The 22,185-nt window shown below is 38.1% G+C and overlaps 1 protein-coding gene across 1 annotated transcript in view; it reads left to right on the top strand.

The window, feature by feature from the left end:
* Pgm2l1 (phosphoglucomutase 2 like 1) overlaps positions 1–22,185 on the top strand; it is a 43,337-nt gene that overhangs the window by 4,117 nt on the left and 17,035 nt on the right. The window contains 4 exon segments of the mRNA XM_048435031.3: positions 12,728–12,895; positions 13,944–14,050; positions 14,835–14,919; positions 17,977–18,060. Coding sequence (XP_048290988.1) covers positions 12,728–12,895; positions 13,944–14,050; positions 14,835–14,919; positions 17,977–18,060 — 444 coding nt within the window.

The raw sequence follows: 22,185 nt of genomic DNA, 5'->3' as shown, positions 1-22,185 counted from the left end.
TGCTGATTATAACAGCAACAGCAAAGGTCATATATGTTGACACCAAAGTGGAGGCAGGAATTTGCCATGGCAGCTGAAGAAATAGTAAGTAGAACATTGATCTCAGAATGTAGATCTGTATTAAGAAAAAGTAGACTATGAAGGTGAAGATAGGTTAGGCTTGTAAAGAGCCTGGAAAAGGAAATAAAGGGCCAGCGATTTTCAGATGCTTAAGAATAGAATTTTTTTTTTCCACAAATTGACCAAAACAAAAAGGCTGCGAATGAATTCCCCATACCTCCTTAGTTAGTCGGTCTTGCATTGCTATAGTAAGCACCTGAGCCTAGGTAAAGTTTAAAGAAAGGAGGTTTACTTAGCTCAGTTTGTATGAGATCAGTAGCCACGTTTGTTTGGCCTCCAGTTAGTCTCGTGGCTGATGGACTCCTGACAGCATATGTAAAAAGATTACACAGTGAGGCAGGAAGCCAGAGAGCAGGGAGGGGTAAGCCTTGCTTCTAAAGTTCTGTCCTCTTACCCTCTTCTCTTCTGCAAATTACAGCTTATTCTTGTTAGAACTCATCCACAAACCCCTAAGGAAATGTCTTTAGTGGTGACCTTGTTACTTCCCACTAGGACCCAACTCTTAAAAGGTTCTACTACCTCAGTACCTCCACACTGAGGAGCAAGCCTTTGATATGGGAAGCCTTGGGGTACTGGCCACATTTAGACTATAGCACTTTCCAAAATTTGATAGTTATATTAATAGTTCTATAGTTATTCTTTTGAAAAATAAAATAGTTTAATCTGTGTAAATAAAATCCGCAGAGCAGTAACTTTCAGACATAGAAATCCCAACTGACCATTCTAGTTAAGAAGATATTGGCAGAAAACATACTGTGTATACGAAACAGAGAAAGCGCATGCCAACTTCCCAGGAAAATCTGTGGCCTTTAATAACTAAGTATCAATCTATATGAAGAAAATAGTTCATATGAACAACAAGATAAAGCAGTAAGTGCATATAATAAAAAGAGATACAGTAGAGAACATAGGAACCTCAAAATTATAAACTAAAAATAGAGAATTATTTCATCAAATAAGAAAAGATAGTGTGAAAAATTAACTGAAAACAAGAATAAGCTCTAAGAAATGAAAGGAAAAAAGTGATCCCCCTCTACCAAACACACACACACACACACACACACACACACACACACACACACACACATTAAAGTTGAAGAAATAAGAGAAATGTTTGACATGGAACAAGAAATCCTGGCTGCTGAGTTAGCACTAGATCCACAGTGTTCATCAAGAAGTAAATAGAATGTATTGTTTGTGTCTTAGTGGTTTTTGTTTTTTTAAGGTATTGGTGGTGTGGTAAAGATGGCATGCCATTTCTATCAACATCAGAAAAGCAATTAAGCAGTCACCTCTGAAGAAAGGAAGGAAGGGAAAGAGGCAGAGTGGTTAGGCTGACAAAAGCAAGAAGGAAGGAAATAGGGCCAAGGGTGTAGCTTAATGGTATAGTGCTTGCCTAGCAGGCTTGCCACCCTGAGCTTAAAAAAAAAAAGACCTAAGTAAATTATTGACCAAAAATGAACCACATTAAAACATGACCTGATTTTCAATAATTAATTGATGAAGCTTAAGTAAGAAACTGTGAGTTCTTTTCAGGTCGCACAGGAGTGTGCCAGAAGAGTCTAAAGTAAATACTATTCAGAGCATCTAACCTAGTAATTATATTCTCTTTTGATGGTCAACCAGAAGATAGAACATAGCATTTGATTTTTTTAATTATGGTAGAAAATGCATACAAGTAACCATCTTGATCATTTTTAAGGATGTATATAGTTCATTAGTTTTTGTAAAAATATTCACATTCTTGTAGAACAGACCTTCAGAATTTTTCATCTTGCTAGGCTGACACTCTATGCCCATTAAATAACTTGCTTCTTCCTTCCTCTTTCCCCTGAAAACCACCACTCTCTGTTTCTATAATTTGACGGCTAGGTACCTTATATGAGCAGAGTCATACAGTATCTGTCTTTTTTGACTGACATATCAGCACGTTATTCATCCATGTTGTGGATAGGATTTCATTTTGATGGTGCAACAAAATGTAGAGGTGTTGTGTGTCAAAACTTCTTGAGAGACAAAACACACAAGGTTTAGAGTAGACCCCTATCTGGGGTATCTGAGATATACTCACCCCAGATAGCGCTCCTGTGACAGACCAAAGTTCGGATACCACCAAAGTACAGCTTGGTGAGCCAATGAGTTTTATTGGGGCTACTTACAGAAAGAAACAGAAATGAGTCAAAAGACAGCTGCAGCCCCAAGCCCATCTCAGCTCACAAATCTGGGAACCTGAAGCACACCGCACAGCCTGCAACCTGCAGATCTCCTGTTGGAGAACATTCCTTCTAGGTGCCTCAGTTGGTCTAAACCTCTTCCAGGAAGCTTGGCTGGTTTCTGCCTCTTCCAGGCAGTTGGTCTGGTCTCAGGGTCTTCTTGGGAAAGTCTTTGCCACTAGACTCTCCTTACTGTGGCAGAGAGGGGCCTAGGGAATCTGGTCAGTTTCAGGGAATGTTTTTTAATTTTTTACACACCTGCTTAAGGAGTTTCCCTACAGGGTGAGATGTTTCATTCTGAGAGAAAACTGTTACACATCAAGAGGTCATACAATGATTTGGGGTTTTGGCCTATGTACTTTGATTCATGATCCTTTGCTTCCCTAATAGCTATTGAAATTGCCAGTTTGTACTGAGGCTGCTGCCCTCTGGTGTTGGGAGTTAATAGAAAGCGATTTATTCTGGTGCAAAAGAGCCAGAGATTGAGCATGAGCTTTGCCACCAATCCTGTATAGGATCTTTTCAACTGAATAATTGAATAAGAATTTGTATTAGTTACTTTATCCATTGTTGTAACAAGATTATGACTAAAGGGACTTGAGAAAGTAGAGCTTATTTTGACATTTCTCCATGACAAGGGAGACAGCAGGAACGAGGCAGCTGGCACATCACGTTTGCACCCAGATGAATGCTCGTGTCTCTTTTCATTTAGTCTTGGACTCCAGCCCATGGGTGATGTCCACATTCAGAATGAAGGGTCTTCCCTCCTTAGTTAAATCTCTCAGGAAATGCCCAACAGACACAAAGTTGTGTTTTCTAGGTGATCCCCAACCCAAGTTGTCAAGATTAGACATCACAGTGTTGTATCTTACCAAAGTATGAAAATGGCCATATTTTAATGCCCCAAAGAGTACAGAGACCCTAATATTGTAAATGAAAAATATTTTCTCAGATATTAAAGCATTTTGATTTTCAACTAACCAGAACTTATCTTGTTAGAAAAGTCTCTTGATGTGTTTTTCCCCTGCTACAAAATTTTCTCATATCATTTTTCTCTTTGAAATATTTCATTTTTATGCAGTAAAAGATTTAAAACTCTGAATGTCAATCAATTGTGCTAGTCAGTTTTACATCACGGTAATAAATTACTGTGGTTGCTCATCTTATAAAGACAAAAAGATTTATCTGGGCTCACAGTTTTAGAGATTGTCTTAGTTAGGGTTCCTATTGCTGTGAAGAGACACCATGACCATGGCAATATTTCCTTATAGAGGAAACATTTAATTGAGGTGGTGGCTTACAGTTTCAGAGGCTTAGTCCATTATCACCATGGCAGGGAGCATGGCAGCATGCAGGCAGACATGACTAGCTACATCTGGATATGAAGACAACAGGAAGTGGACTCTTCACTGGCATGGCCTAAGCATATTTGAGACCTCATAGCCCCCTCCACAGTGACACACTTCCTCCGACAAGACCTCATCTATTCCAACAAGGCTACACCTCTCCTCACAGTGTTGCTTCATATGTGCTTATGGGGCCCCAGATTCAGTTCCTAGCACCAGATCATAGTGAATTCATGTTTATCTGAATTATAGTATGCTGTTAGCTCTCTTACTTGAAAATTTTTGCTTATGATTTTGTAATAGTTCTTTGATATTTGAGGAGACAAGTTTAGATAACATATAAATATGAATCAAATTTTATAGAAATTACAGTTGTAATGACTCTTAAAGTATAACTACTTGGAGAACATGATAAAGCTCTATTTGCCATATTTATTATTGACTTGTATTTTGTGAAGAAATTATAACTTCTGAAAATCTTGTATGCTATATTAGAGTTCAGATAATAGACATCCACATTTTTAAAAATAATATATTAATCACTTACATTAGAAATGTAATGCTTTGCTTTGATTTGTTTTCTGGCATTGAAATGATTTAAAATGACTTTTAAAAAAGATTTCTTTATTATGTATACACACACCAGAAGAGGGCACCAGATCTCATTATAAATGGTTGTGAGCCACCTTGTGGTTGTTAGGAATTGAACTCAGGACCTCTGGAAGAGCCATGTCTCCAGCCCTAAAATGATTTTTTAAAAAGGAATTGGATTACTTTTAAGTTAAAACAACAGCAAACATTTAGCTAAGGAAATTCAGAGAAAATCCTACTCTTCCTAAATATGTACTGGAAAAAAAGTATTGAATATGATCAGAATATGCATTTAAAATGCATCTGTAATTTGATTATTTAAGAAGATCTGGTTTAAATTTAACAAGATTTTATAGTTCAGCAAGGTTGTTTTCTGTCTACTTTTAAAAGCAGAGAGAAATAAGTATGTTAATAAATCCCATGGTTTGATTTTTCTACAAAGTTCCATAAGCATCTTAATGTAAAAGTTTGACATCCGCCTTTCTGAGTCTCAGGACTACCCGTCACAGCTCCTGTCTTTTTTATCATTACACAGTGCAGAAAATAAACCAGCCAAGAATCAACAGTAAATCGAGTGTAATTCCAGCTAAACCATGATTAGAGAAGAGGGATTGGCTCCTGAAAGGCACGGCAATTCAAGCCTGTTTTGGACTCAAAATACTGGCTCTACGGAGGCTGAATTTGTATATAGGTTAAAAAGAATTTTAAAATCAAGGGTATCTACTTCAAGCATCCCTTGGGTAGATTAAAACTTGGAAAATTAACATTAAGTTCTTTTTTTGTATTGTCTATTTCTCTTCTGAGATGGTTCCTCTTTTTCTTATGTCATAGAGTGATAATACAAGCTAAATTAAAATCCATGGTGGTATGCTAATGCTAACATTTGAATATCTTGGCATTGGCCACTCTAGGCTATCTTTGTTTTTAGTTATTAATTATAGGCTATATTGTCAGTTAGCTAGATCTTTTGCTTCAAATGGAAATCGGTATAATTAGAGCTAGAAACTCTGAGATAGAGTGTTGCTACTCTTAGATCATTTGCTCTCAGGATTATAGTTCTAGGCCAGAGATTCTCAACCTGTGAATTGTGACCCCTTGGGCATCACATATCAGATATTTACATTATACCACTAACAATTATAGTTATGAAGTAGCAACAAAAATAACTTTATGGCTGGAGGCCACAACATGAGGAACTGTATTAAAGGGTTGCAGCATTAGAAAGGTTGAGAACCACTGGCCTAGGCTCCTAAGTAGTCCAGAACCCAACAGTTGGTGCTTTCACCTTGAGCTTAGTGCTTTGGTATTCTCAGTGCCCTAATGTTTATCTCCTTGGCGGTCAGGGCTAGTCACTTCTACAACTTTTCTAGTGTTTGGGTCTTGCAGTTCTTCTCTGGACTTGGCTCTTCACAGTCCTTGACCTTCTGCAGTCTCAGCTCTTCACCGTTTCTTGCCTTCTTAGCTCTTCTGCAGTTAGTCTCAACTCAGTAGACTTCAGGCATCTCCTAGCTGCTGCTGTTGGGTATGTTTGGGACTTAGAGCCCAAGAATTGTCTGCTCTTCCTATTAGAATCTCAGTCTGTGATACAGATCAGAAGTAGGCAACAGTAGTCAGATGAGGCTTTATTGGAGCCAGAACTGTAGTATCAGCAGGTGAGTGGTCAAGAGAGATATTTGGGCTGCTCAGAGGAGAGTGAGAAGAACGTTGCTTATACAACACATGTGTATGCATTACCTGCCATGGGATGCTTGGGAGGTGCTCGTTCCAGACTTAATTCAGGACATCTGGGAGGAGGTGGGGGCAACTATGGACAAAGTTATGTAGAGTAACTATAGAAGCTTATCAGAAGCCATTATGGATGAAAGAAAATCTCCTAAAGAAAAGCCTTGGTTATGGTGGTTGCCATGACAATATCAGTGGGTCCTACCATTGGAATAAAGTCTATTTGAGGCGTCTGTGACTGGTTGGGAGTCCCCTTCAGATGTTGGTGGCAGGATGGGAGTCTTCCCGAGCAGCTTTGAAGTTTTTAGAACAGTTAGGGCTGAACCTAGTCATAGTGGTGCATATCTTTAATCCCAGAACTTGGGTGAGGGAAGTATGTGAATCAGAAGTTGAAGGTCATCCTCAACCATGAAGCAAGTTTCAGTCTAGGCCAAGCTACTCAGATATGGCTGGGATTTATGTGGCTTGATAGGAAGCTAATGGTCATAATTTTTTTTAATGACATTTAAAATTCCTTTTGCTGAAATACAGAAATGTGATTAACTTTTATATTTTGATCCAGAAGCCCAACACTAATTCCAGATTTTCAGGATATGTATGTATGACAAATAATTTCATCTTAAAAAATATACTATCGTTTTTGTGTCCTTTTTCTTGCTTTATATCTTAACGTGCTCTTTTTTCCTTTTGTTTTTTTCTTTTCTGTTTTTTAATTATAGCCATCCATTAAAGAACCGGGAGTTCTTTTCTATTCTTTGTAGTCTAAGCTATAGACATATATATGTACATATACAAAAACATACAAGTATATATTTATTGGCCTCAGATTTACTGTCATGTGGTATTACGTTATGAGAAATATATCTGTTTTTGTCCCCAGTTCTTAGCACAGTGTTCTTAAAACCTTTGGAATTTCCTGAGTTACTGAAGTGTCCTTTGTTATTCATAACAACCCCTTTGATCACATCTGAGTTTATGGTTAGGTGGAGCCCCTAGATAGCCTTAGAATGGGCTGGTAATTAGAATGACCAGTTGGACTTTCTGCCTCTCACTAACTGCTGGCCTCTGGTGAAGGAAGGTCAGGGCTAGAAATTGGGCTCTGTCCTGGGCTGACTGCTAGCTAGAGAACAGGTGCTCCGTCCTTCTTCCCCCACATCTTGCCTTATTCATCTCTTCCATTTGGCTATTCTTGAGTTGTCTTATAGTAAGCTGGTAACCTAAACCATTCTCTTGAGTTTTGTGAGGCATTCTAGAAAAGTTTTGAATGTGAGGAGCTTGTCAATGCGAACGCCCTTTTATGGTTCTATAATCTTTCATTTAGAAGTATGAGTAACCCAGAATTTATACTGGGCATTCCCAAGTGGGGCAGTACTGTAGACTAAACCCTTTAGTTTTTAAGATCTAATCTCATGCTAGATAAATAGTGGCAGAATTAAATTAAGTAATGAATATTCAGTTTATAACTAGAGAAGTGGAGAACTGATGGATATTGGGAAAGACACTGTAAACTGGGATTTTAGTAGTTCCACCAGACTAAACTACGATCTGTCTCAGTTCACCAGTTAAATAGACAAGTGTGCTCGAAAACAGAGATTTAATCAGTTCATGTGGTCTTGGTTGCTTGTCCATTGCTGTAGTAAACACTTTAATCAATGTAATTTATAAAGTGTTTAATTTGGGCTTACAGGATTAGAGTCAGCGACCTTAATGGCGAGAAGTATGGAAGCAGGCATGAATGGTGCCAGAACAGTAGATGAGAACTTACTACACCTTGACACAAAACTAAAAGAGACACTAGGAATGGTGTGGGCTTTGAAACCTCAAAACCTGCCCCCAGTGTCACACCTCTTACTACAAGGTGCCCACGAAAAGAGAAGAAAAAAAAACTTATATAAAGGTTAATTACCTTTATTTTTGTTCTTGTTTTTAAAAAGGACTTCATGTAGCCCAGGGTAGCCTTAAACTTACTCTGTAGCCAAAAATGACCTTAAATTGCTGATCATTCTGAGTGTCTGTATCTCCCATGTGCTTGGGTTGCAGCTGCAGTACTTGGCTTCAGTAGGAAATATCTTCCTTACAGGCCTCAATTTGTTCCTATTAATAACATTGCAAATATAATATCCAGTGTAGAGTCAGTTAACCAGGCCTATAAAGAAACAGGTCAACATAAACAGTTATCCACAGAAACAAATGTACTATAAACTGACATGTAGAGGTACTTATTGTAAATTATGATGTGCAGACTTTAAAATAACAGATTGCCAATTCTGAGATGTCCAAAGGAGAAAATTAAAAATTAGGCAGAGAAGTGAAAATAATGCAAAAGCTTGTATTTTTTAAAATATAAGTTCTGACTCTGAAATAATACAATAACCAAAACTAAAAATTTCAGTGCACAGATCTAGTTGTACTCAGAGTTAGAGAATTAGAAATCTACAAGATAGGCAGTGGGAAGTATTCTGGATGAAGCTTATAGTGATAGAATGGATGACAAGAGAAAGTGTTGGAATAAGATAATGAGAAGTTCTCAGACCCATTGGACTGAAGCCACCCAAGGAGAGGGAAAAGTGGGCCAGCAGCAGTATTGGAAGAGATTATAACTGAAATTTCCTAAACTGATGAATAATACCAGGCCACAGATGAACTTAGATATTCATGTAAGCTGTCTAAGTCTTCTCCCTAATTACACCTAATTACATTACCTGGAACAAGGAAAGAAAGGAGTAGGACCTCTAATAAAGAATAATCATATTTTTAGTTGTATTTTTGCATATATGTATGTTTTACAAACCTGGAATCGTTACATATATGGCTATGAATTTTCCTCTCTTGAGATGTCCTGAATGCTTCATATATCATTAAAATTTCATAAGATTTTGAATGTGATATTTGAATGTACTGTTATACTTTATTTGTGTGTATGTACATGTGTGTGCTTGTTCATATTTGTAGGTACATGTGTGTTTTAGGATGTTGTAGGTACATGTGCATTTGGAGGCCAGAGGATGTTCTGGATGTCGCCTTCAGTAATGCTATCCACTACCTGTGAAACAGGGTCTCCCATTGACCTGAAGCTCACCTGTTAGGCTAAGCTAGTGACTATTGAGCCCCAGTGATTCCCGTCTCCTTTTCCCCATCACTGGGATTAAAATTGCATACTACCAAGACGAGCTTTTTACGTTGATGCCTGTATCAAACTGAGATCCTCATGCTTGGGAAGAAAGCATTTTACTAACTAAGCCATCTCTCTAGCCCCGTGTTATATTTTTTATTTAACCAATTTTCTGTAGAATATGCAGTTTACTTAACATTTTAGTTAATATTATCAACATTATTTTAGTAAGTATCCTTATAACTAAATCTTTGGCATGTTTGTTTTTGTTTTGTTTTATTGAGACAAGAATTGCATGTATTCCAAACTGGTCCTGAGTGAGACCAGCTATGTCACTGAGGATACATAACTAAGACTTAACATGCATCCCTGACTAATTATACTTCCCTTTGGGGATAAATTTCTAGAAATAGAACGACTGAATTGTGGTGGTTTGAATGTAGTTGGGCCCCATAAACTCATAGGAAGTGATACTATTAGGAGGTGTGGCTTTGTTGAAGTAGATGTGGCTTTGTTGGAGGAAGTGTGTAATGAGGAGGTGAGATGCCTGCATGCCATATCCCACCACGATAATAATGAACTAAACCTCTGAAGCTGTAAGCCACCCAATCAAATGTTTTTCTTTAGAAGAGTTGCCATGGTCATGGTATCTCTTCACAGCAACAGCAACAGACACCCTAGCTAAGATATGGATCAAGAATATTTAATATTTGAGCTAATCTTTAATATTAATGATAAATATTCTTTATTCCAAATTCTTGGGATAATCAATATTTCATATTTCAGATTTTTAAGTTTGGAATTTTATAATCCCTTTGTGCAAGTTGTATCTTTCAATAGCATCTGAAGTAATTTACTTTATCTCACATTCTTTTACTTTCTGCATGACTTTGACACTCCTTAGTTAAAAGTTGAGGTCTGTGTTCCCCCTCCTAGAACCTAGGTGAGTCTTTGTCTTGAGTCTGTCATAGCCTCAAGAAATAACAGGAACAGTGGAAGCAAAGCTGCTTGATTTCCAGGTCTAGACAGGAAAGGTAGGACAACTGCTACCTGGCTGGCTTTTAGGACACTTGCCCTAGAACCCAGGCTTGTGAGGAAGCCCAGGCTACAAGGAGTGCCTGCTGCAGATGTCCCCTGTGACAGCCTGTGGAGTCCCAGCCAGCATAGCATCACTGCCAGACACTTGGCAAGCAAGCCTGGAGGTGATTCCAGCAGCCAGATCTTCGAGTCTTTCAACAGAAGCCTCAGCTTCTGCCCAGATGAGCTGTGAAGGACAATAAATGATTGTTGATTTGGGCCTTTCGGTTGGAGTCAGTTATTACCCAGCCATCGTAAATTCACTTTCCCTCCCCAGCACTGCTCTTAAAAACTCTTAAAATTCAATCAAGAAACCATTTTCATCTTCAGATGGAAATGGTATCTTGATTTAATTGCATTTCCTCAGTTACTGTGAAGAGCCAGTCTAGTAGGTAGACAGTGGTGTGCTGAGTGTGGTTATCACTTCAAACTCAGGAAATCCAATACTGAAATTGTTATGTTTGTACTCCTGGCTTGTTCCCTACCCCCCTCCTTCCCCTTCTCCTTCCCTCCTCCTTTCCTCCTTCTTCTCCTCCAACAATTCAGTTCACTTATCAAATTAGATATTACTTCCTTCAGTTCTCTCTCCTCAGTTTACCCTAGCTTAATAACAGGCCATATAATATGGCTACATCACCCAGGACCTGTACATAGTCTCTGTGGAAACTGCCCTTTTACTTACCTTTCTATTGCACTGCTTGTTAAACTTTGTAAAGTCCTCAAACTACCAATAGTCTTTTCTATCTGTGGCATATAGTATGTGCTTGATAAATAAGTATTAATTATTTGGTTAGTTTTACTTATTTTACTATTTTATGTGTATGGGTGTTTTACCTACATAAATGCCTGGTGTCCAAGAAGGCCAGAAGAGGACATCAGATGCCCTGGAACTGGAGTTGCAAATGGTTGTGAGCTGTCATGTGGATGCTGGGAATTGAACCTGGGTCTTCTGCAAGAGCAACCAGTACTCTTAACCGCTGTATCATCTCTCTAGCCCTATTCTTGTTTTTTACACTGGTAGGGACCCAACCTGGGACTTGTGCACTAAGCAAGCACCCTGCCAGTGAGCTACTTAGGCCCAGGAAGGCTTAAGTTTTAAAGCACAATAATTGACATTTTTAACTTTTCACGTTAATCTTTCCCTACTCAACATTATACCTAAGTGATAACAAAAGTTGTATTTCAGAACTTAATTTCTAGTCTTGGTTTGGTTAACATTTTCATTTCCTCGATTTATTTCTCCTATTAACTTTTTCAAATAAATTTTGTTTCATATAATGAATATAGCCTCTAACTTTTTATCTAAGCCAACTTAATAATGCTAATTTGGGTGAATTTTTTAAAAGATGGGTAAATTATATTTAGAATTATACATGGATTCTTTACATAGGGAAATGCTCCTTAAACATGATTATAATTTGAAGCTAATAAGAAGTCATCTGACTGGGTCCCTGCTCTGCTCCAGGACTCTGGAAATGGATCTCCATGCTGGCTGACCCTCAGAAGTAAATGTCAGCCGTGTTCACCCTTCAGGTTTTCAGATGGAGGTTTTCTATTTCAACTTCTGTTCAGATGTGAATTTAAAAATTCTTTATTGGTTTATTAATCTGGTATTTGTTGTTCAGGCACAAATCTCTGACTAATATTTAAGAATAGCATTTAAAGTTTTGTAACTTTAGACGTACTGAATTATGGAAGAAATTTGTGTATGGGCTCCCTTTAATGAGTAGTGATAGCAGGATTTGGGGTTGTTAATTTTGATACTATATTATTTAATATCTATTTTTCTCATCTTCTGAATGATGCAGTGCATGGTTAAGGTTGTTCCCAAGCTGTTAGGTCTATTACTAGAATATTCTTTAGTAGATTCAAGCTGTATAGGAATTATAAAATAGGCAATATATTAATTACTTTCCTCATTTCTGTGATCAAATACCTGACAAGTAGCAACTTAAGGAACTTTTATTTTAGCTTACAGTTTGAGGGGACCCTTCATCATGGCAGAGAAGGCATGGAGGCAGGAGAAGGAAGTGTCCGTATTGCATCCACAGTCAGGAAGCAGAGGTATCCTGACAGAGATGTTCCTTGACATTTTATTCATAGCTCTTAAATTTAAGATTATAAACTGGAAAGTAGTGGCACACACCTTTAATCCCAGCACTCGGAAGGCAGAGACAGGAGGATCTCTGTGAGTTCAAGGCCAGCCTGGTCTCCAGAGCGAGTTTCAGGACACGGAGAGACCCTGTTTCAAAAAAATCGGGCTACACGGAGAGACCCTGTCTCAAAAAAATCAAAAAAGAAAAGAAAAATTAAGATTATAGAAAAGTAGGCATATGTAAATCACCATTAGTAGGGCCTGACTCTTCTGGGAATTCAGTTATTGGAAGAATTTTTAATAAATAATGTATACCATTTAAAAATATGTAAATATATATGTTAGTATAGTTAATAAGAGTCTACATTTTGGGCCCTCAGACAGGCTTAGTATTAGCATATTATGTTCCTAATTAGGTCTGCTTTTCTTTTCTTTTTTCTTTTTTAAACAGAATCCCAAAACGAAAGAGCAGATTGAAAACCTCTTGCGGAATGGGATGAACAAGGAACTGCGTGACCGTCTTTGTTGCCGGATGACTTTTGGGACAGCAGGACTTCGATCTGCCATGGGGGCAGGGTTTTGCTACATTAATGACCTTACAGTAATACAGTCAACACAGGCAAGTATTATAGACTCATATATGTACTTTTCTCACTCTGTTATTTTACTTTATAAATAAGGCAGTACCCTTCTTTTAAAAATAAACTATTTTGTTCAGAAAGGTCCTCTTTTAAACAAAAAGGGCAGACCAATTTTGATCTTTTGTTTTGCCCAGGAGTTACATTGGAAATCATTTATGTATCTACAATAGCAATTTTCAGCCTGTGGTTCATTGACCCCTTTGGGGGTCAAACAACTCTTTCACAGGGGTCACTTGTCAGATATCCTGCATATCAGATATGTATAGTACAGTTCATAACAGTAGCAAAATTACAGTTATGAAGTAGCAATGAAAATAATTTTATGGCTGGGGGGTTATTCTGGGGGTTGCAGCATTAGGAAGGTTGAGAACCACTGATCTACAAGGTCACAGTCTTTTGTCTGGGTGTGGTGCACACCTTTAGTTCCAGCACTCAGGGGAGGGGGATACTGGAGCTGATGGAACTGTCTGGGTTTGAGGCCAACCTGGTCTATGTAGCAAGTTCCAGGCCAGCCAGGACTACAAAGTGAGACGGTAAAAATTCTGTCCTCTGGAGCCTTGAAATAAGAAGCAGTCTCCCTGGCTCGGAATGTTCTCTCTGGCACACCCCACTTCCCACACTGATCCTCTTTTCCTGCCTTTTCCCTCTCCCTCATGTCTTATGTATCGAGTTGTGGTTACTAAGTTGGTATTTCTGTAGTACTAAATGTGTTTGAAAATCTGAGAAATGATTGTCATCTCACATTTGTGGATTGAGCAGTATTGCACCCACATTAGTAACCATGGCTATAAGTACCAAAGTCAGTTCTGATCTGATCTATTAGCAGCACACTAAATGTAAAACAGGAGACTTTAAAGTTGTAAAATGCAGACATGGAGGCTGGGATGCAGCTCAATGGTAATGCACTTGCCTGTTTGAACCCTCAGTTCATCCTCAGCATGAAAAGGGGGTGTGGGGTAGGCAGGGTGGGGAACACTTACAGTGGAACTTTGTAAGAGGAGTTAATCTTCTGTTTATTTGCTGCAGGGCATGTACAAATACCTGGAGAGGTGTTTTTCAGACTTCAAGCAGCGAGGCTTTGTTGTTGGGTATGACACTCGGGGTCAAGTAACCAGCAGCTGCAGCAGCCAGAGGTACAGTGTTAATTATTGCAAAGGTTGCATTGGAATAAGCGTAAAATACTTAATTTTTTTTTATAGTGGCGAGAGTTCTGAAATGAGAGACGTTTATGTAGAAACGTGATCTCGCGCTAACGCTTGTTGTATGTTTCTGAACCCTGAGAACAATTTTAGCTGAAATAGAAGTAAAAAAAAAACACTTCAAGGATAAGCTTTAGATTTTATAGAAGTGTAAAAATAACCTTAAAATTTTGCAAAATCACAGAATGTCAGTTTATACATTTTTTGATAGGTATTGAGTAGGAGTAATTATGAAGCTTCTGTTCTCTTATAATCCTGCCTTAGTATCTTTTAATAAATTGATAGTCTTGGTATTTCTTTAAGGAGGATAATTGTACATATGGAGTTTATTTGCTTCACTGTCCTCCAGTCTTTCCAGGGTTTTTTATTTTTATGTATGTATGTCTGGGGATGAAGCTAGGGCCTTGTATACACTAAGCCAGTGTGCTACCACTAAGCAGCATCCCTAGCTTCTTAAGAAAACAGACAAACCTTTCTTAACAGTTGGAGCATTAAGCTTAAATAATCAGTGATGGTAAGAATAGGTTGGATGGTTGTGGTGGCGCATAAGGGAGACTGAGGCAGGGGTGTGAGTTTGAGGTGAGCCTAGGTAACAGTTCCAACCAGCTTTGGGATCTTCTTTCAAAACTCAGAATAATTCCATTATGAAACATTTGTTATGTGAAAGGTTGGTTTATTAAAATTATGGGAAAGACTAAGTGAAATTTGTTTGTTTTAGGCTTGCTAAACTCACTGCTGCTGTGTTGCTTGCTAAAGATGTTCCTGTTTACCTTTTTTCGAGATATGTTCCTACACCTTTCGTAGTAAGTATGTTGTGATAGTGATTACTCAGCTGGCTGCCCTTCTGGGTTGTTTTTTTTTTTTTTTTTTAAGACAATTAGGAGTCAAATCTTTGCCATACATATGGTTCTAAGTATTGAATGTCCAATCCAATGAAAGTCCAGCCAAAGGAAGGAAGATGGTTTTTCCTTTGAGCTTGATCTATTCAAACTGATCATGATGAGATGTTTTTAAGCCAGAAATTGATTTATCAGGACAAAAATGACAGAGAGATTTGAACACACTACTAATAGATTGAGGTGGGTTTTGTGTGCATTTCTGTGTGAGAGCTGAAAAACAGACAGTGACCGGTCACCAACAGACTTGTCACCAACAGACTTTGAAAGACTGATGTGATTGGTCACTGATCTGATGGGTTATTATATACATAGTGATTTGGACTAAAGATCCACGAACTGCATTACATATAGTGCAGTTAATAGATGATGTCCTAGTTAGTATGTTACAGTTATAACTGATGTTCCACACGGTCTCAAATTTGAACATGTTAGGAGAAGGTGCTATTGACAGAAATGTGGTCGTGGAAATGTGGGCATATTGACAGCGCAAAGCAAAGAACCTGAGCAGAAACAAGAACAAGAACAATCGGCCGCGTTGCCATTGTTTGAACTGGCATGGATTCTGCAGAAGTCAAAATAAACTGCCTCAGTTTTGTAACTGAGAGTCTCTTGAATTTGCTGGCCTGGAGGAAGGTCTGGTTTCTCACATCAAAGATAAGGAGTTAATATACACACACAAATTAGCTGAAAAGGGGGCAGTTTATTAGGCAAAGATGGACTTTCAATAATCAATAAAACTTAGGAGGTAGAATTAAGCCCTACTTTTAGGGAAGAAAATTTGTAAGTTTAATGAATGCATTAGCAAAAAAAAAAAAGATGTTAAGATACTGAGCTTACGCTATCATAATATATTTTATATTTGTGCTAAAGTAGAGTAAAAAGAATGAAATCCTAAAAGTATGAAAAAGAAATAAGTATATAAACTTAAAATAGTAACAAGACAAAACTGGCCTGGAGAGATGACTCCAGATGCCAAGCTTGACAACGTGAGGTCAGTCCCTGGGGCCCACATGTTAGAAGTAGAAAGCCAAGTCCTGCAAGTTGTCATCTGTCCTCACGCATAGGCCATGGTGTGAATGCCCCACCACCAAATAAATAAATAAATGTAATTAAAAATTTTTTAAGAAAACTGTGGAATTAATGCTAAAGATACAAGACACAGTGTAGTGGCATTTCACTTGTATTTTAATAAATAAAGCTTCCCCGAAGATCAGAAAAGCAAAACAGCCAGCCACTGACTCTTACCTCTACCTCAGTCCAAAGTGGCGATTCTGCCTCCAGAAATCTCAGAATGAGACTGAGACTGAGAGCTGCTTCTCCCATTTTATCATCCTATCTAGTTCTCGGATTAAGGGCGTGTACCACTAAGGGGTTTCTGTGGCAAGCTAGTGTGGCGCCTGGGATTAAAGGTGTGTGTCGCTGCTGCCTGGTTTGTAAGGCTGATCAGTGTGACTGTTTTACTTTTTTGATCTTCAGGCATGCTTTATTTATTAAAATACAAATGAAATGCCACTATAACACAAACAAAATGAGTGTGTAATAAATACAGTAGAAACGAAGATAATAAGTATTATTTAACTATGTAATTTAAGCAAATGTGCAAATTTTGATTAATTAGCCAATTTCTTGGAATAACAGTTGATACATCAACTTACAAGAAATAGTAAACCTGAATAACTATAATTATCCAATAAATTGAAATGGTATTTTTTTAAGCATTCTCAAATTTAAAATAGCAAGTCTAGATGGTTTTATATGTAAGCTTTATCAAATCATAAGGAATGAATATCTATAGATTATTCTGTTGAGCTTTTGGAAATTTATTGAGCAACTCAAAGAACTGAAGAAATTGATTTTTACTCTAAAGTATATCAATAAAGTTAGCACCAATGAATAAAAGAAACTAGAAAGGAGCTAGAGCTGTAGCTCGGTGGTAGATATTTGTCTCACACGCATCTGTATGTTCAACTTCAGTAGCAGGGAGTTCAGAAATCTAAGACTGCGCCATCCAGTTGCCAGTTCACACTCACAGCAGTCCCAGTGAGTTGGCTTTCCTGTCTTACCGCAGGTAGATGTGTGGTAGTTGATGAGGACAGTGTTTTTAGCAATCTCAGGTAGTTGATGAGGATGGTGTTTTTTAGCAATCTCAGAGTCACACCCTTTAGTCACCATGGCTCCAAATCAAAGTTGTCTTCCTTGACTAACTGTAGCGAGAATATCTACAGGTGTGAGCTTAAACGGTTTCTGGAATCGTGTCAAGGAACTAGACTAGTGTGAACAGACCTGAAACGTCTGTGCACATCCTTCCCCTCCCCTCTCACCCCTACCTTCTCTGGTCATGGAGAGCAGTCAGTATGACAGTGGAAGTTGTAGGGAAGCATCTGAGGAAGAGAAACAGTAGTTACTATGGAGAGAAGGAGAAACCCAACCTGGGAGAGAGAAGGATGAGTTGACATGTGACATGGAGGCACAAGAGTGTATGTGAGGATCTTCAAATTAAAAGGCAAAAGACTTGTGTTAGGCTTTTGAATCTTCTACCTAATGACTATGTGATGTCAGATAAAACTCAGTTAAATGTGATGGATAGATAGTTCCTAAATTTATTTCCATCTACAACTATTTATTTATTGTATTTTCCATTCATATCTCCATTCCAATAAAGTGTCTGTCATATAGTATTTACTAAATACTATTGTATAACAAAAGAATAGGAAATTGTTATACCATAAGCAAAATGAGATTGGTAGGAAAGACCATTCAAGGTGATAACTGGGTGGTTGTTGAGCTGCATGTATTAGAAATGGACCTTACCCATCAAACCTGGAGCTGATAAGACCTTAAATTATTGATACCTAAGTATCCTCCTGCATCATTTAACCAAGTAACGTTCATGTAAAATGTATGACTATATAGCAAGTAAAGTGGAATAATGCTGCTCTGGTACATTTTTTATTTTTCCAGCCATATGCAGTCCAGGAGCTCAAAGCGGTTGCAGGTGTGATGATTACTGCATCTCACAACCGCAAAGAGGACAATGGATACAAGGTAAGCCTTGAATGCCTAATCTTTACCTATTCTGTAAGTTTTATTTTATTTAAATAATATGTGCTTGGTATGTTTTCAACACTGAGGAACAAAACCAGGCATTGGAAACAGATTAAAAAAAAAAAAAAGAACTCTGGTGCTCCCAGAATGGATGCCTCTAGTGGTGTTTATTGGTTCCCAGAGTGTGCATGTTACAATGGGCTCTTCATTGGGGTTTTGCTTGTTTTCTTTGATTTCTCCATCCTTTCCCAATATATCCCCTCTATAATTTCAGAAATCAAGTCATATTGTGTATCAAGAATATGAAGAATGAATGGTGAGAGTCAGGGAAATAGTACCTTGACCTCACTGTCCCCTCTCTCTGATCTGCCCGGGCTTCTCAGTGGTCACAGGGTCCATTTGCTGTCTTAGCCCCTCTGACAAGATGACAGTACAGTGGCAGAGGTGAATAGCACTTGAGAGGTGCACACGGAAGATACATAGCCCAGTACTGAGCCGTGTTTCAGGCTTCTTGTAGATGAACCCATGTTCTAGCATTTTTCTTTTTGTTTGAGAGGACTCCAGACACACTAAGTTCCGTTTTAAGTAGGAGAAAGATTTAATACGGATTTAAGATTTGGGGCCTAGCCCTTTCTTAGAGTCAGGAAAGAAGCATAATTAATTCAGTTTAGGACATGTAAGTTCCAGGTACTGTGAGGTAAGCAAATGTGCTGTGAGCAGTTGGATGTGGAGATCTGTAACTCAAGGAAGAAATGCGGGCTGAAGTTGCAGGTTGTAGGGGTACCATATCTATTAGAACATGTAAGATTATTTGGAAGTCCTTGACTTGGATGTACTGCCAAAAGATAAGGTAGAAGGAAAACTCAAGAATGGATCCTAGAGAATATTAACTTTAAGGGAAACGAAAGGAAAGGAAAAAAGGTACTAGAGATAGGAGAAAAGCCAGAAGAAATTGGTATCATTAAAGCCTAAAAGACTTAGAGATTGCATGGGTTAGAAGGCAGCTGTCAATAAGAGCAAAACATTGGATTCCTGTATCCAGGCTCCTACTGCAATCTGTTGGGATGTTTGGGAGACATTTCAGAACTAGCGTCTCTTTAACAGAGTTCTTAATTGCCCACAGCTGCCTCATATTGACCCCAAGTTAGTCCTCCCTTGGTCTTCCCGTCTCTGCCAATTAGTGTTACCACACACCTGAACATAAGTGAAAGCCTGTTCTTCACTGCTTCCTTTCCCTAATATTTAACCTGCTAACAGATTCATCTAAAATTTATGTAAACTGTGTTTACTGTCTGCTTATGTCCTCCACTGTTCATTCGAAGTCACCATTGTTCTCCATCTGAAATGTTGTGGGGTATCCACCAGAGAAGACTGCTTAGACAGGACTTTAAACCAACAGAAAGTCTTTATTACCAGCCGGTGACCACACTGTTCAGGACCCCAGTGTAGCACCAAGCCTGTCTCAGTGGGAGCTTTTAAACACAAAAACTATGTTCTAGATTGACATGCTTCAGGTAACAAGAGTAGTTGGCTAGAAATAGAATTATAAAAGCCAAAAAGCAAAGTTAGTACATTTAGAGACTTTCCCAGAACTATGGATGTTGATGGATTAGGTCTTTGTTTTCATTTTGGCAGGTGGTACTGTCTGCATGCTGAGTTTTATGACCTGAATGTTTCTTCCATCATGGAGTCAGTTGTGCTAAGGTCTGGGGGCCCTGTCACACAAACCAGAGTATACTAGCCGATCTCATCTCTGCTTTCATGGTTACCCCACAAACTTTACTTCACAAAACCAGTTAGGTGACCGTTTAAAATATATACATATCCAAATCCTGTGTGGTGACGTAAGCCTATAGTTTCATTTGGGGGAGTAGGGTTACTTGAGCCCAGGAGTTTAAAGCCAGCCATGTAGCATAGCAAGTCCCCAATCTCAGAACAAACGAAAGGCCAACAAAAACTCTTCTGCTTCTTATTCTGCTAGAGCTCCCAGTTCTGACTTATGAAGCCAGTTCTCTGTTGATGGATATTCTGTTTGGTTCCGACCTTCTGCTTTGTACTAGAGGTGCTCATCTGTGCTGCTTTTGAGGCGGTATAGACTACTAAGAGTTTCAGTTTGCGTCGACACTGACCTCTGCCTCTCAGAAAGAAGCTTTGATCTAGGGCAGGTTAATCTACTCCTTTGTGTTTTAGTTTTATCAACTGCAAACTGAGGATAATTGTAGAACCAATGTGATATAGAGTTCCTACCTCAGTGTCTGACTGACACGTTCTCAGTAAATGTTAGCTGTTTTTATTCTCAGTATCAGTAGCTTCTCTGTATAATGTAGCCATCGATGGCTACTAAACACTTAAAGTATGACTAGGCTAGATTAAGAAATGAATAATAAGTTAGAAATGAAGAATAGTGGCTGATTTTAATGACTTGGTATGAAAAAATGTAAAACATCCTAATAATTTTAATTACATTGTATCTTAGAGTTATAATATTTTAATACATTGGGTTATAGAATGTATATTAAAATTCATTTAATATTTTTAATCTTTGTTTTATATTCCATCTATTTATTTTAAAAATTTTAATTGTAAAAGGAACATGTAATTCGCCTTCTGAACCTTTTTTTTATGCAGGGGGTATTTCCAAAACAGGGTTTCTCTGTGTAGCCTTGGCTGTTCTGGAACTCGCTGTATAAACCAGGCTGGCTTTGAACTCACAGAGATTCGCCTGCCTCTGCTTCCTGAGTGCTGCTGGGATTGAAAGCGTGTGTCACCACTGCCCAGCTACTCTGAATTTGATGTGGCTGCTAGAAAAATTAAAATTACCTATGTGGCTTCCATTTGTGGATCACATTTTGTTCTTATTAGACATTGCTGTTTCATAGGATACACTTTTTTGAATTTTTTCTGTGTGTGTGAGAGAGAAAGAGAGAGAGATGAAGCGAGAGATGGAGAGATGTGTAGAAGTCAAAGAATAACTCTATGTATTCAGTTTCCTTCTTTTCATTTTCCTGTGGAAGAAGATAAATTTTTTATCATAAAATTTTAAAAGTAAAACGTCTGGTCCAAAGGGATATGCAGAGAGCGAGAGCAAAGGGTCAGGAGCGGGTAGCACTTAGGAGCACTGCTGCACTTCCAGAGGACCCTGGTTTGTTTCTCAGGAACCACGTGGTGACTCACAACCATCTGTAACTCTGGTCCCAGGGACTCCAGCGCCCTCTTGTGGCCACCGTGGGTGACAGGCACGCAGGTGGTGGGTGTACACAAATATCTCAATTACTGCTTCTATTTTACTAGAGGTTATGGATTTGTTTATATTGCTTATTTGATCTTGATTTAACTTTGGTGGGTCATATATGTCAAGAAATTCATCCATTTCTTTTAGTTATTCCAGTTTGGTGGAATACAGATTTTTTTTAAGTATGTCCTTATTCTCTGAATTTCCTCAGTGTCTGTTGTAATGTTATCCTTTTCATCTCTAATTTAGATTTTCTCTCTCCATCTTTTGGTTAATTTGGCGAAGAGTTTCTCGATCTTGTTGATCTTTTTTCTTCAAAGAACCAATTCTTCATTTTATTGCTGCTTTATATTGTTTTTGTTGTTCTTATTTATTAATTTCAGCCTCGAATTTGATTAATTTTTTCCCATTTACTCTTTGGGTGTTATTTCTTCTTGCTCTGGAGTGTTTAAATTTGTCACTAAGTTGCTAATATGAAATCTCTCCAGTTCGTTTTGTTTCTGTTTTTTGTGTAGGCACTTAGTGCTATGAACTTGCCTCTTAGAACTGCCTTCATTCTGTCCTATAGGTTGGGTATGTTGTGTTTTCATTTTTATTCAGTTCTAAAAAGTTTTACTTTTCTTCTTGATTTTTGTCTTGACCCGATTTTGATTCTATTGAGTTGATTTCTATGAATTTGTATATTTCCTGTTGTTTCTGTTGTTGATAGAAGAATTTTTAAGTTGAATAATTTGTCACATTGTGACAGAGTTTAATACATAGTATATGCAGTCAAATGTCTTTCATTTAGAATGGAACAGCAGGGTTCCATGCCATATCTGTGATAGAATCAGCATAAATATTTGTTAAGCAATGTCCCTTCGAGCTTTGAAACCCTGTGAAGTCTTAGAATT

This window comes from Myodes glareolus, chromosome 24 (genome assembly GCF_982192425.1).
Source record: "Myodes glareolus chromosome 24, mMyoGla1.1, whole genome shotgun sequence".
Classification (NCBI taxonomy): Eukaryota; Metazoa; Chordata; class Mammalia; order Rodentia; family Cricetidae; genus Myodes; species Myodes glareolus.
This window is presented reverse-complemented; position numbering and strand designations above follow the sequence as displayed.